Below are 15,324 nucleotides of genomic sequence, written 5' to 3'. Positions count from 1 at the left end.
ACTTTTCTGCATATAAATCAAGTAGGAGTCAGTCTTTCAAACTGACAGTGGAGGAAACAGATTCAGAGAGGATCAGTGACTGCTGAGGTCAGACAGTTCAGAAAAGGCTCAATCAGGACAAGTTCTCGCTGTAGCTGACATATCTAGCTGTAGTTAACGTGGTATATTAAGTAGCTTCCACATACCTGGTCAGATAAGGCTCAATCAGGACAAGTTCTCGCTGCAGCTGACATATCTAGCTGTAGTTAACGTGGTATATTAAGTACCTTCCACATACCTGGCATGTATGCTATCTAATTCTTACAACAACCCTATAATGTGGATATTCCTAAAACCATTTTAGAGATGAGGAAGCTGAGACTCCAGACTGTATGATGGGGAATCGCCCAAATCACCAGATAATTAAAGGCCAATTAGAGTGCCTCAAGTTTCAGGCATTAGAGGTAGTCTAGAGGCCGGGAGAAAGGACCCAGCCCCAGGGAATAGTACATAAAGCCAAAGAACAGATAAGGGGTTAAGACAGGAAGCAAGGGCCAGAAGCAGGCACGTGTGGGTTGGAGCTAGACAAAGAGGATTACAGGAAGCCCCAAGGAAGAAAACCTAAATTGTTTTCAAAACTAAATAGGAGTGGTTCTTTCAGTAAAATTTTACTAATTGCTCACTTTCCCTGGGACCTTAAAGGACAGGGTTGGGGAGAATTCAAGTCAAGAAAAGTAGTTTTTAATAAGACACCTTCCTTGTAGATTTGAAGCCCCCAGGAGTGAGCAGGATACCTCTGGTTCCCCCACCATTGCTCAGCTCAGGGCCTGCCACAGAGAGGGCCTAGGCTGAGTAAATGAACAAGAGTGAATGCACGCAATAGGGCTCTGGCAAGTTAAACCTGGGCCTCTGTTTCCCCTTCTACAAAGTGAAGATGATAGCTACCTTGTGGGATTAACAGTATATAGTGATTAAGGGAATGCCCTTAGGTGCTAGACGGAATCCTGGTCCTGACACTTGCTAGCTGTGTGATTAGGTAACTTGGCTTCTCTGTTTTCCATTGGTGAAAAGGAGATGTTAATAGTATCTACCACATAGGGCTTTTATGAGAATTAAATGGGATAACACATAAAATGTAGAAGAGTGCCTGGGACACAGGAGGTGCTCAAAATGTATGGATTTAAATGGGAACGATGTGATGGAAACAGTGCCTACCTCAGGCGTCCTGCACCTGCTGCGTGTGCTCAGACAACCCCACATTGTAACTAGAGGAGGGATTACTGGCCCCTTCATCCTTTTTCCCTATTGAGGTAGGATGGTCTTTTTAAAGGTAACCACAAGTCCCCCTCAGGGGTCCATCAGATGGGGAAGGAAGCCCGCGTGGGGGCTGGTTTCTGGGGATCAGCCCTGACGGTGAAGAGAGACCTGGGACTGGGCGAAGGAAGATCAGCTCTCTGTCTTATTAAAGATGTGACCAGGCGCCCTCTCCTGATCAAGGGCAGGAATAGCTCTGGCCCAGAGTTTCGGGGGTGGGCCCCACGGGATCTCACTCCTTATTATGTGCTCTTCCCTTTGCTGAAATGCCCCGATTGGGTTCTGGGGAGTCAAGTTTAGGGGAGGGGCGCCAGGCTGGGGCCAAAACTGGTTTAGTGTTTTAAAAGGGCGAAGCTAGATAGCTGGATAATTCGTCTAGATTGGGGTGGGGGGTGGATAGACACCGGGGTCAGGAAATGAGAGAATTCGGGGCCTTCCTGAATTAACTGTATGTTCTTTCAACAGGTGATGGAACGCTGCTGAGAGGTAAGGTGACGAGGTGGCTTATCCAGCGTGTCAAACCCAGTTGTCCGGGGCTCTTCCGGCTGCCCCCACGCAGCCGGAATTAGTGGGGCAGACCAGGGCTGGATCGGCATGGCATGAAGGGACGCCAGATTAAGGGGGACAGCTCTGGGTCCTGGGCCGCAGAAGCGGGGAGGGGCCAGCAGAGCAATTGGGCTCAGTTTCCTTGCCAAGTTCCGCCTCGAGCGCGCCGGCCCCGCCCTCGCCGTTCCCGCTCCGCCCCGCCCCCTGCCGCTCGCCCCCCGGGCCGGGCCTGGGTTTCCCCCCGGTGCTCCCGGCTCCCGGCCTGCGCCGGCGCGGCCTCTTCGCCGCCGCAGCCTGGGTGAGTATGAGGATGGGTGTTCGGGGCTGCCGGGCAGCCCCACTTGGGAGAGCTCGGTCACGCAGTCTGGCCTCCGCAGGGCCGGGCCCCAGGCTGTGGGGGTCCCGCCGCCTGCCCAGGAACCGCTGCTTTCCTCTCCTGGCTGGCTGAGCTGACCCCTTTCCCCACTGCTCCCCGACATGGGCCCGATGTGCCGGAGTGAGCTCTCCCCGCTTCACTCCGAAGCGACTCCTGGTCCAGATTCTACCAGGAGGGAGGAGCGGGGGTGCTTTGCAACCCCATAGATGAGTTTCAAATCCCAGTTCTGCCAGTCATTAGCCTATGACCTTGAGCGAGTGTTAACCTCCTTGAGCCTCACTTTCCTCTTCTGTAAAATGGAAATATACAGGCTATAGTGCCTACCTCATAGAGTTATATTGTGAAGATTAAAGAAACAATGTATATCTAGTTCTGAGCAGGGTGCCTAGTACTCATCCAATAAGTGTGGGTTTTGGACTGGAGCCTGAAAAGGTGTTTGGGGATCTCTGGAAATAAACTAGGGATACTCCTGAGAAAGCAGTTTTCAATGAAGTAATACCTGTATAGAAGTTAGAGTTGACTGGAACTGAACAGCTGCCCTTCAGATAGGGAGCTTCCTGTCCTGAGGCCTGGGACAGTAGAATGACCCAGTTGGTATGGACTTATTAGTAATCCAGATCACACAATCCCAGGATGTATAACTGTGAAAACAGGCCCAGAGTGGTTAGGTGACTTGCCCAAGGTCACACAGCTAAAAGGGAGGTTAGGTATACCTCCAGGAAATGGAACAGACTATTCCTGAAACCTTATCATCCCTGCCTTAGGCACTGCCTATTCATTCCCTGAGGATCTGTTCTTCAGTTTTGGGGTCCCAGTGATTCCTGAGTGATCCGGAGCAGCTGGCTTCAGGAAGGGATGTTGGAAAGGGGCACTAGTACCATTACAACCACAGAATTTGGATTTGGGCTGGGTGGGGAAGGTCTTTGGGGATGATCCAAACAATGTCAGAATGTGCTTGATTTGGGAGGGCCACCAGAGTCACTTCCGCCACTCCCTGGGAAGCGTCTGGCCCCCTGGAAGTACTGGAGCTTGAGCAGTTGGGGCAGGCTGCCTGACAGAGCCTGGCAGAGAGGTGGGTGGAGGAAGATGGATGAGAGGCATATCCACCTGGCATTTTCCAGATTCCAGGAGGAGGCTGGCCTCCAGGAGGTCAGGGTTCTTCCTGAGGGCGGGGCCAGGCAGAGCTGGAGCTTGATCTCCAGGCCAGGCCCTGGAGTCCAGAAGGGCGTGCTCTTTGTGTATCTGAGTCAGCCATAGTTTGGCAACAGGACGCCTAAGTTCCGAGGACGGCTTTCCCGCATGTCGTTTTGAGAAAGGATCTTCCTCTCTCTGTGTCTTGGTTTCTCTGTCTTTAAAATGGGAACAGGGCTAACTCATCTATATAGGATTTGGTTTTTTAGCTTTTTTCCTCCTAGGGACAGTTTCCCCTTCTCTTTCCCCTCCTAACCTGACCCTTCTGCCCAGAGCTCTGGCCCAGAGAGGGGGGGTCAAGGAAGGCCAGAGTGCAGTGTGTGATGTTGAGCGCCATGTCGCCTCACTGCTGGCTCTTCCTTCTATTTGCTGTGTGACCCTGAGCCACTCCAGTCCCTGAGTCCTGCCAGTCTCTTGGCCTCAGTGTCCTCTTCTATGCCATGGGGTTGGGGCTGGACTAGGATTGCTGGTGTATACTTGGCTGGTGTATAAGGCCTGACCCTAGATATCCTCATCTCATTGGAGGGGGGGCAGACCTCAGACCTTACCTGGTTTCTGGAGGAGAGTGGACAGGCCCTGGGGACTGGGAAGCCTCCAGAAGCTGACCAGGCAGCTCTCTTCAGCAAACAGCAAGCCTAGGCTAGCACCAGGCCTGATGCTGCAAAGCCTTTCAGTCTCTAAACACGTGAGGCAGCGGGTGGGGACAGGCAGGGGGTTGGTGTTCTGCTGGCTTCCATGGAGTCCTTGCCACTGTGGACTGCAGTGCAGGCACCCAGAGCCTGGGAAGGGACTGAAGGTGCAGAAGGGTCCTGAGCCAGTGGATGAAGCAGAGAGAGCCGATGGGAGGCCCTGAAACATGGAGGCTCCAAGGTCTGGGGGAGGAGATGGGCCATTCTGACCCCTGGGAGGTTTTAGGATTGGTTCCTAAAACAAGATAGACTAGTTCAACCAGCTCCTGTCAAGCCAGGGATAGGGATGAGAAGTTTTCCTGACTTACTCAAGCTTCATCTTAGCATAGATTTGGTTCATTCTTTCCTCTGAAATGGAGGGTGAATGTTCTTATGGGAGTCTGAGTCCATCTTCCTCGTCCTGGGCAGTAGCTGTCCAAGCTTAGGGGCTCGGTGGCTTCCTTCTCAGATTCCCCCCACCCCACAGCTAAGCTGAGGACTGAGCACAAGGGCTGGCTTCCCCACTGAGTACCAGCCTCACTACCTTGGGCCCTGACAGCACACCACTCCATCCCCAGGTCTGACAAGATGTACCAGGTTCCACTGCCGCTGGACCGGGATGGGACCCTGGTCCGGCTCCGCTTCACCCTGGTGGCCCTGGTCACGGTCTGCTGTCCACTTGTCGCCTTCCTCTTCTGCGTCCTCTGGTCCCTGCTCTTCCACTTCAAGGAGACTACGGCCACACACTGTGGGGTAGGGTTTGTTTTGGGGGGGCATTGATACCTTGTATTCAGGTCTAATCGGATCTGTTTTGAATCCTGAATCTCTTGTAACAGAATTAGCCGTCACACATTACTGGGCTGCTGAGGGTGCCTGCAAATGGAGGTCCCAAGGACTTGGCTCCCTCTACCTTTCATGGAGGTCACTGGGGGCCAGGGTCCCTAAAGTTGGGCAGCTCCAGAACCCAGAACCCAGTCCTTACTTCACAGAGGGGCAGATTCAGCAGGTTTTCTGGAGGGTAGAGAATAAGACTGGGCTAGAGGGCACTTGGGGCTTCTTAGTGTGGCTCTGTTGTGGGCTGTGCTTGTCTCCATGGGAACGTGATTATGTAAGTGTGTGTGTTAACTGTGAGGGACATGACTATAATGGCTTTGACTGGGGTCTCTGTGAGAGAGAGACTATATCTGCCTGACTGGGGATCTGATTATATGTATGTACATATGTTTTCTGGGGTAGGTCCCATGACCTCTGAGGTACCCTAGGTGTCCATATACCCTCTTGGATAGGGATATGGGATGTTGGGCTAGAAAGAAAGTTGTGAGTTCTTTCTCTGTAGATTATTGGAGTAAATGGGATAAGACCTCTGTGAACCTTTATTATCTTCCTAGTTCATCTGCTGACTCTGTATTACTTGAGACTCAGGGACAGCCTCACTTTCCCCATGTCTAAAACAGGGTTCAGAATTCCTGTTCTCCTCCTCAGGGTTAGTGTAGAACTCCAAGTAGAGGAGATGGGAAGATGGTTTGGGAAATATGAAGCGTGAGGAGCAGAAGGAGGAAGAGGAAAAGGAGACTGTTAAGTTGGAAGACAGGGCAGGAGGGAAAGTTAGACAAGGGTCTCTAAGTGGGAAAGAGGACATGAACCCTTGGACTAGCTGCACAGAGAGCTCAGAAGGCCCCCAAATAGCTGAGCTTCCCACCTTCATATAAAGAGCATCTGCTCGAGAATATGGGGTACAACCACGACTGGGATCTGACTGGCAGGTGTGGGGGCCCACTTCATTTGTTCATATGTCTTGAAGTTTTTCCTTCTTCTTGACTTGTCAGTGGGTGGGATGTGGGCCTTGAGTTGGCAGCCAGTCTGGTGAGACTTAGAACTAGGAGCCGTCAGAAAGAAGAGGACTGGAAGAAAAAGGGATGACCAGTTGATCTGAAGCGGATGATCAGAAAGGATTCATCCAACAGCCTCTCCTGACCTGGTTCTCACTTTAGATAATGCATCCAGTATTCTTTTACCCTGGCCAACTCCTCTTCATCTTGCAAAACTCTTCTCGGGTGTCTTTTCTTTCCGATAGGCTTCTCTAGCCTCCATGGGGCAAGCTTAATCACTCCTTCCTCTGAGTGCTCATAGAACTGGTGTTCTCTCATACAATTCTGTCATGCTGTATTTGTGTCTCTCTTTCCTACTAGGCTGGGAGCTCCTTGAAGGTGGGCACTGCGTCTGAATCAGAAAGTATTTGTTGAATAAATGGATAGGACACCTGCCTCCCACCCCAACACACAGCAGCCCATTGCCCTGGGAAAAGGAAGGCATGATATAATGCAGTCATAGTCCATATGGAAAATTATAATATTTGTATAGCATATGAAGTTAGACGGAATAGGCTGTTTGCTCTGGCCCTTGTGGCAGGCTCCAAGGGATAATGGGATCAATAACCTCAGCATACTTATAACCCATTCTCAACATACTCCTTGGGGAGCTAAGGCATAGGTAGCTGCTGGAAGGGTACTTGGCCTCTCTTGGGCAGGACTAGGCCTAGGGACCCCAGGGGTATTTTGTCCCTACTCCCTGGGAGTACTGTGATGGATCCATGTGGAGATTTTCATATACGATCTGGATTTCTCACCCAGATACTAAAGAAGTATCCTTAGTCTGTAATTAGATGATTTTGCCTCTGCTTGCATGTCCCCAGTGATGGGGGGGGTGGGGCTTCTCTCCTTTCCAGGCAGCCGATTCCAAGGAGACTTAGTAACTAACAATTAGCAAGCTCTTTCTCACAGTGAGCACACCCTCTCTTTCTGGTGGGTGTCTGTCCTAGCTCTGGCTCTGCTTTAAGACCCTCGGAGCTACTTTTTCCACCTGGCTTCCAGACAGCCCTGCAGAGATGGGAAGGCAGTAATGCAGGGTCCCTTGAGTTTTCTCTTCTTAGGTAGCATGGTTCCGAGTCTGTCAGGCAATCCTTATAAGACACATGCCCCTGGGCTTGGCCCAGTTGATCACTATTCTCTTCGAGGCCCTGATCTGGGCATAGGACTTCCTATGGCCTGGGCAGTTCAGCCCCAAACAGGACTGTTCTGTTCCTGTTACTGGCTGATAGACCTCTGTGAATGCAGCCTGTGCTGCCACTAGCTGTTTCTGCACAGGTGCAGACTGGTCACTGATACCTCATGTTCAGCCCCCTCCAGATTTCTTTTGGACCCTGAATCTATTGTTTAAGATTAGCTAGCTCTCTGATGGCGCCCAGCAGACATATTCAGTCCTGCTCAAACACAAAGGGGCTAAATCCTATTCTGCTTTGTCCCTTTCCCTTCCCAGAAACCTGCTTACATCCCTGGACCCCACCCCCATCTCTGGCAAAGGGATCTGCTGTGGGCTGACCTTGGCCGCTATCACTTCTTACCTTTGCAGAGTGTTCTGGGATTTATGACACGGCCTTGTTGGTCCTGGGAAGGCTGTGTGCCTCAGCAGGCGTGGAGATCGGGGCACTGTGGGCGGGAGGCAGGCCCTAGGGAACTGGGGGTGGGACCCTGAAGTCTTAGAGCAGTCTCAGTCTGGCTAGAGCCCTCAACCCAAGCCCCGGATCCTTCAGCACCCAGTGTGAGTGTCCCTTCGTACGCCTACCCCCACCCCAATTCCCTGAAACTGAGCTGGACCAGTGTGGACTGGGGTTCCCTTAATGGAGGGAGGTCTGATTCCCATAGGGAGATTTGGTTCTAGGCCTTTTAATCCAAAGCCATCTCCATCTGCCCCCTAGAAGGAAGCCCAGCTTGAAGGGTCATGGTGGTCAAGGGGAGTCTGGGAGGGCATTCTCTGTCCAGGGGAAGAAGGGAGCAGAAAAAATCCACCCCCTCAGTCTGGGTCTCTGTTTCCTGGCTCTGGCCCAGCACGGCAGGCTCAACCTGAGCAAAGAATCCTATGATCCCCAGATTCCTGAAAACCTGCAATTGGGTGACATGGTCTTCTCAGAGAGGAAGAAGATAAAACTCTGGGCCACGGGAGAGACCCTGGTATCTTAAGGGTCAGGATCCTGCTGGCCTGAGGCTTAGATCATTCTGAGCCTGGGGGTGGGATGGCAGATAGCCTGTGGTCCCGTTGAATAGGTTCTGGGCCCTCCCATTGTTCCTAGTTGAACTTGGGTGAAGAGCAGGAATGTGGTCAGACAGGGTCAGTAGGAGAGCTTGGGCCACTCTGAGCCAAGGGTCCTTTGTCTGGGTTACTTGCCCTGAAGAAGGCCTTGGCTTGGAGACTTAAGCTGTCAGGTGGCAAGAGGCCTTAGTCCTAATGTTTGATCCTTGCATAGTTCTGGGCCTCGGTCTTCCCTTCTGTGATATGGGAAGAATAACCCTTCCATCCTCTGACCCTTTTCCTGAGGGTCATGGGAATGAGGCAGGCCATCAGAAGTCCCACGTGCAGGCCACTGGGAGCCTCGATTCTCCAGACTCTTCCAGAGGTGAAGCTATAAGAGCAGTGTGCCAAGGGGACTCCTATGAGCCGACCCTGCCTCTCTCTGCCGTCCTGGCCCTTCCCCCTTATACGTCCTCTTCTGCACTTTTCTTTTTCCTTTATGCCCTTCCTACTCTTTTACTCTGCCTTTTCCCTGCCCTCTGAGGAGCTAGCTCTAGAAAATGCCCCACTTTCCTAGGCCCAGGTATCCCCACCAGGCCCCAAGTGGTGTCCCTTGCCCTGCCTGAGCACCACTCCCTACAGGATGTTCTCTGCGGCCTCCCAGCCCTTGGATCCCGATGGGACCGTGTTCCGGCTCCGCTTCAAAGCCATGGTCTCATGGGTCATCACTTTCCCTGTGTTCGGCTTCTTCTTCTGCATCATCTGGTCTCTGGTGTTCCACTTTGAGTACACAGTGGCCACTGACTGTGGGGTGAGTGCCAGGCTCCCCAGCGCCTGGGTCAGGGCCAATTCAAGAGACGGTGATAAGGGTAGAATGTCAGAGTCAGAGAGAAGGCACAGGGTGAGAGGGGAGGGGGATAAAAGGATGGTGGGGTCGGGGGAAGTCAGGGGGTGTGTTTTGGGGAGAGAGAGCCAGGGAAAGTAGATTCACAGTCCTCTAAGACTAGAAGAAGATTATAGAGGGTACAAGGTGGCAGAAGGGGAGGAGGGGGAAGGGAAGAGAGAGGGAATAGGCAGGAGAGATCTCGAAAGGGAGAAGAGGGCTGAAGAAAGACCAGACTGGAAAGGAAGCCAGGACTGTGGGCTAAGATGAGGCCAGGAGTGAGAAGAAGTAATGAGTGGCTTTAGCCCAGACAAGAGGTCTGACCTGAGAAGACCCCAGCCCTGCCTTGGGTTCTTCTAGCTTGGTTTCTCCTCTGGCAATCTCAGGCCCCACAACCTGAATCCTCAGAGCTCTGCCAGCTGGAAACCTAGAAGGAGCCCCTGCTTCTAAGAGCAGTCCACCAAGCCTTTCCTGAGGGCCCAGAGGGATGCAGGTTCTGTATCAGGGGCATGGAGTTGAACATGGACTTGCCCTTAGCATCTTATTCCTGCAAGAGACAGACTTAGGCACAGATGTTCCCAGCACTGTGAGATGAGATTCCTTCTGTGATAAAAGGAGCACAGAGTTGGTGGGTTCAGAAGAAGCTCTTCACCCAGCTCAGAAATCAGAGACTTCCTTCCTGGAGTGACGGTCGGGGTGAGGGGAGGGGAGTGAGGGTCCGGTAGGGGTAGTGTGGGTGGGAATTGTTGCTGTGGGGGTGAAGAAGGATTTTCATGAGTGCCAGGTTGACAACTTTTGATTTTATCCAGGGGACAATGGGGAGCTTTGGAAAGATTTTAAGCAAGAAAGGGACATGATCAGATTTGAGGTTTAGAAGACCATTCTGGCTCCTGTGTGCAGAACAGATTTAAGGGCAGCAGGGCAAGAGCAGGGTACAGGGGTTTAGTTCATGGTGCAGGAGGTTCCAGCGGAGATGGGGACTATGAGGTTAGAGAAGAGGGGATGGAGTTCCGAGAGGAGTAGCAGGTAGTTCTGATAGAAATGGGAGCTGTGAACATATAGTGGTTAGTACTCTGCGTTGTGATAGGAATAGGAGTTTTTATCCAGTTGGCAAGGGATAGGGAAGAGAATGGGTGGTAGGAAATAAAGAAACGTCATCCATAAAAGTCAGGGGACTTTTATCTGAGGCTGAAAGAATGAATCTCTAATGGTGAAACATGAGATGCTATGATAAGGAAGTTTTTGGACCCCTTCCCTTTACACCGTGTGAATTTCTGATCTGCTGCCCTGCCATAGATCCGCTGAGTCATGTCCTCCAGGCCAAAGGGTTTCTACTCTTGGGGAAAGGAATTATGCTCCCATCTCTCAGTACCCTTAGCTCTGGGCTTTTTGGGGAGGGGGATTTGGGTACTGTGTAGCTAGGCTCTGATAGATTCTATGTTGCTTGTTGCTGGCATAGTTGGTGAGTGGGGAACGTTAGTACTTGGGATGGCAGGGGTAAATATGAGTACCTATGCCTGATTGTGTATGTGTATGTGTGAGAGAGAGAGAGTTTGAGTGAGTTGATGAGGGAGGCAGTTCTTACTCTTTGAATGCTGTGCCCACCCCTAACCTGAGAGGAGCTTGCGAGGATGGGACGAGTAGCCACAGGGCCCTAATTCTCTAATCCTCCTGAGGCATCCCCCCAAACTCTGTGTCATCTCTACCCTTTACCTATTTCCCAGCATCAGTCAGGGCTCTGGGCCCTTGAGTGCTCTGAGTTCTCCCAGCCAAGCCTTAGATGTTGGTACAGTTCTCCTTAAAGTAGCTGAGGTTGGGACAGGAGTTTTCAGAATGAATATTCTAGGAAGTGAAGACAACACTCCCACTAACCCTACACAGGGGACCTACCCAGAGAAGCAGGAAAGTCAAGTGAAGAGGCTTGGAGGTCTCAGCAGTGTCCAGTCCAGATATGACTCCCACCTGTCACTCAGAAGCCGGCCTTCCCATGGTCAGTAGCCACATAGATCACGTCTTTTTTTTGCAGGCTTTTCAGGAAAGTTTGTCTTCTGAAAACCATTGCTTATACTCACTGCAGATGCCTTGCATACATTGTATTTAGTATTCACCATCACCCTGCAGGGCAGGTGATATCCCTATTTTGCCAATGAGGAAAAGCTCAGAGAGGTAAAGTGACTTGCTCAAGGTCACCCAGCTTAGAAAGGCAGAGCTGGGATGCATACTCATTGCCTCCAAGCTGCCTTATCACTGAATATCTGAGACTGATCTTGAGCTTTAGTATCTCAAGTTGTACCTTGAGAGCATCACACTCTCTCTGAAAGCTCTGCACTCAGCTGCCTCTGACAGTGCTGGGGGGAATCCATCTCCTTTTCTGTGAAGGCTTGAGAAGGCTCTGGCTGGTCCCACCCCAGGCCCTCCCCGGCCCCGAGAGCTGCTTCTGTCATTGCCTGCCTTCCCAGCCACTCTGAGGTCCATTCAGCAACCCCACTGGCAGACAGGAAGGGATCTTCCAGAACTCCACTATGAAGACTGGTCCTGCTATCATCACAGCAGGGTCATTCGCTCTCTGGGTTTCTGGGCTCTGGTACTGCTCTGGCTCTTGTTGAAGGTCTAAAAGAGACCACAGAAAGTGTGGGCAACAGACTGGTAACTTCCATAGTTATGGAATCCTTTAGAAATGCAGATTTTCAGATTCCAGACCTTCTGCATTCTCACACAATCCCAGATGAGTTGTATGCATATTAAAGTTTGAGGCACACTGCTTTAGGCATTGGAGTCTAACAGATCCTCCTCCCATTCAAGGTCTTCCTGTTCCCATCAAAACTACGTTTACCTACCCTGCATTCTCTCACTCTCTTGTATAAACAACACACCGGTCCTTGCAGTTGTATGATATTATCTCCTCCTTCCTCAGCTTCAAAGAATGACGTTCCAGTTCCTTAAGAAATGAGGAATTCCAGGCTTTGAGAAAAATGGATGAGAGATATACATAAGAACAGGGTCATTTTCTTAGACTACACCAGGTTAGGAACACCCACTTTCTTCAACATGATCAGAATGGAGGTATTCTTCTGGCCCAGCTCCCTTGGGATCTCCCAGCACCCTCTATTGCCTTTCTACCCCTGACCAGAAGAACAAGTGAACTGAAAGCAGTCAGGAAAGGCTCGGTTGGGAAGTGAATCCAGCTCTGTCCCAAGGAGGCTCAGATGTTTCCGTCCTTGGGACTGAATCTGGGATGCTGGGCTTATGGACCCTACCACAGTTCCTTACCCAGGTCACAGCCCTGTGCTGTGGGCCCAGAGAACATCTGAACCTGGCTGTAGCTTTCGCAGCCGTCTGTAGGGAGATGGAGACGGTCCCACTCTGCACCCACACGAACCCCAGGCTGGCTGGGGAGTCAGAACCAGGCACAGGAGGATCTGGGACCTGGAAGGGGAGGTCTCCCTGGAGAGCTGTGAGGCTTTGAAGGAGGACTTCCTGGAGGGAGGGGACTGGAGCAGAACCTTCTGAGTGTCAAGGTGATTATTGGAAGAGAAAGATCTCAAGGTGGGTGGGGCATCAGGGGTCAGCGCCCAGATGGGTTACAACTCTCTAGGTGCCCAATTACCTGCCGTCAGTGAGCTCGGCCATCGGCGGAGAGGTGCCCCAGCGCTACGTGTGGCGCTTCTGCATCGGTCTGCACTCAGCGCCCCGCTTCTTGGTGGCCTTCGCCTACTGGAACCACTACCTCAGCTGCACCTCCCCGTGTGCCGGCTACCGCCCGCTTTGCCGCCTCAACTTCGGCCTCAATGTCGTGGAGAACGTCGCGCTGCTAGTGCTCACCTACGTCTCCTCTTCTGAGGACTTCAGTGGGTGCCCAGACAAGGGAAGAAGGAGCGGGGAAGGGTTCGGGGAAGGGATGTCCTTGCCCCCTCCCTGCCCAGGACCTCCCAACGTGGGGCTTTGAGTGCTCCCTGCAGGGCATGCTCCCAATCCTCCTCTCTCCCTCCAGCCATCCATGAAAATGCTTTCATTGTCTTCATCGCCTCATCCCTCAGTCACATGCTTCTCACCTGCATCCTCTGGCGGCTGACCAAGAAGCACACAGTAAGTCAAGAGGTACGGTCTGCCCCTAGTGGGGCTCCAGGCGGCCCAGAGGACAATCAAGGACACTCGTCCTCAGGATGTGGGTAACGGTGAGGTGGAAACTGGAGTTCTGTGGCGAACTGGGGCTAGGGCTGGACCTGGGGACAGGGGGAGGGTGATGGGTCAGAATCTGGGGTGGTTTGGGTAGTGTGAGCAACTGGAGAACATTTCTAGAAGAGATGGAGGCTCCATATGGGAGTAGAGGGAGGGGCAGCACCTAGGCTGCAGCAGGTTAGGAGCACTGAGTCCTGGTCTGTGGTCTGTAATCATTCCAGTCTCACCGCCCCCCCCGCCCCGGCCCTGCCGCTTCTCTTCTCCTCACAGTATCTGGAGGTGTTGGGTTGGTAGATAACTCCAGGTAAAACTTACTCTGTCCCCCTGAAATGGGAGGGACCCACTGCCTCATTGGCCTCATTACACCCCCAAATGCAGGGCTATGAAATGCCCATCATTCCTGCTGCCCATGCCTGTGTCCCCTCCCATGACCAACGATGGTAAGACTCAGCCCAGGAGTTGGGGCCAAGAGGGCAGACTGTCCACACACATCTAACAAGCTGCAGAATGGTCACAGAGCTCATCCCCTAGGATCGCAAGTCCTACAACTGGAAGCAGCGGCTCTTCATCATCAACTTCGTCTCCTTCTTCACGGCTCTGGCTGTCTACTTTCGGCACAACATGTATTGTGAGGCTGGAGGTGAGACCAGGCGAGGATTCCTGGGTGGTCACAGTGGCCCTGGGACAGCTGTGATGCTTCCTGTGTCATGTGTGGTAGGGCAGTGAACTTGGGGGCTGCCTGCCATTGTGTTCCAGACTCTGCGTAGTGATGCGGTGGTGGTGGTAATCTAGCAGGAGGCCGCTGGAGGGTAGAGAAGTTAGCTGATCAGGCCCTGTTCCTCGTGTCCTTGCTGCAGTATACACCATTTTTGCCATCCTGGAGTACACGGTCGTCCTGACAAACATGGCGTTCCACATGACAGCGTGGTGGGACTTCGGGAACAAGGAGCTGCTCATTACCTCCCAGCCTGAGGAAAAACGGTTCTAAACCCTTCTCTCCTCCTGCTGGGGAGGCCCACTGCCCAGAAACTAGGAACAAGATACCACTCTGGCCTTCCCTCACCCTCTGTGTCCTCTCTGAGCCCTACTGAAGCTAGGGGAGAGGGGAAGGAGGGAGGAAGGGCCCAGGACAAGGTTTCACCCAGCCCTGCTGGGTTCTTCTTCCCCCCACTCCACGTGTAGGCACAGAGGCCTTTAAGCAGCACCACTTGTACCTGAGAAGCCCCAAGAAGCTGAGCTGGCAGGAGAGCTCCACCATCTGGTGCTAAAAAAAGTCCTGAGGTTCATAACCACCATCCGGTTCTTGGCCTTTACATAGCCACCTCTCGCTGAGGTCAGGGACCACTGAGCAGTGGCTGCTACCAGAAAACCACAGCCATTTCTCCCCACGGGGTCATTCACTTGACTCCTGCTAATCATCTGCTCTGCACATTCTGGCCTGTGACCACAGGCCCTTGCTAAGGTTGCCCCGGTGTCCTAGGCCTGACTTCACCTGTGATTTGGCGTGTGCCCTTCCCTAGCTGTGCCTCCATACGTCTGTGGATGAAGCAGGAGTGCAACGGGGTCGGGGGGGGTGCATGATTTCCGAGGGCTCTGCCATTCTGCTTCTCCCTGTGGACGTGGTGGTCTGTGCCTAAAGGATGACCTCCAGAAAAAGCCCTGGCACAACATGTATTTCCTTTCCCTGCTGAAATTGCTGACTTAAGACTTCCTCTTTGGCAAAGGTGCCAGGTAGCGGGCTCAGAGGCAGATTCCTGCCCCGAAACGGGCTCTCTGGTGTTCCCCCCGATCCTCCCTCCTGCCTTAGGCCCTGTGCTCTTTGGGGTGTACATTTTATTTCAAAGGGAAATAAATTTTTTTTTTTGTCAACAGTCTGGGCTAGGCTTACTTGTTTGGAGGCTCATCTCTTCATTTAATGGAACTGAGGTGGGGAACAGGCTCCAGGACAGAGGGAATAGTCTATGACCGGTATGATTCCATGTGGCATCCCTCCCTGGGCCCCCCACCCCAAACACACACTTAGGCCTTGGACTCTCCTACAGTCTAAGCCGATTTTGATGAGCAGGAGTGACTTTCTCTGCAGTGACTCCAGGTTTGGAAGCTTTGATACCTGGGAGAGCCTT

General features: G+C 52.4%; 1 protein-coding gene across 6 annotated transcripts; it reads left to right on the top strand.

Moving 5' to 3' along the window:
- The first annotated feature begins 1,676 nt into the window (after positions 1 to 1,676).
- PGAP2 (post-GPI attachment to proteins 2) lies at positions 1,677 to 15,056 on the top strand. 6 transcript variants are annotated; one of them, XM_068987954.1, is made up of 7 exons: positions 1,677 to 1,779; positions 4,653 to 4,832; positions 8,767 to 8,950; positions 12,618 to 12,870; positions 13,014 to 13,120; positions 13,733 to 13,841; positions 14,059 to 15,056. In XM_068987954.1, exons 2-7 carry the CDS (start codon positions 4,663 to 4,665, stop codon positions 14,187 to 14,189), a joined length of 954 nt encoding a protein of 317 aa, XP_068844055.1. In that variant the 5' UTR covers positions 1,677 to 1,779; positions 4,653 to 4,662; the 3' UTR covers positions 14,190 to 15,056. The 6 variants fall into 6 exon arrangements, with proteins under 6 accessions (XP_068844055.1, XP_068844059.1, XP_068844058.1 ...); XM_068987953.1 differs by lacking the exon at positions 1,677 to 1,779 and adding an exon at positions 2,065 to 2,137; XM_068987958.1 differs by lacking the exon at positions 8,767 to 8,950 and having other exon boundaries at positions 1,769 to 1,779; positions 4,653 to 4,827; positions 13,014 to 13,108.
- The last annotated feature ends 268 nt before the right edge of the window (positions 15,057 to 15,324 follow it).

This window comes from Capricornis sumatraensis, chromosome 16, assembly GCF_032405125.1.
Source record: "Capricornis sumatraensis isolate serow.1 chromosome 16, serow.2, whole genome shotgun sequence".
Classification (NCBI taxonomy): domain Eukaryota; kingdom Metazoa; phylum Chordata; class Mammalia; order Artiodactyla; family Bovidae; genus Capricornis; species Capricornis sumatraensis.
This window is presented reverse-complemented; position numbering and strand designations above follow the sequence as displayed.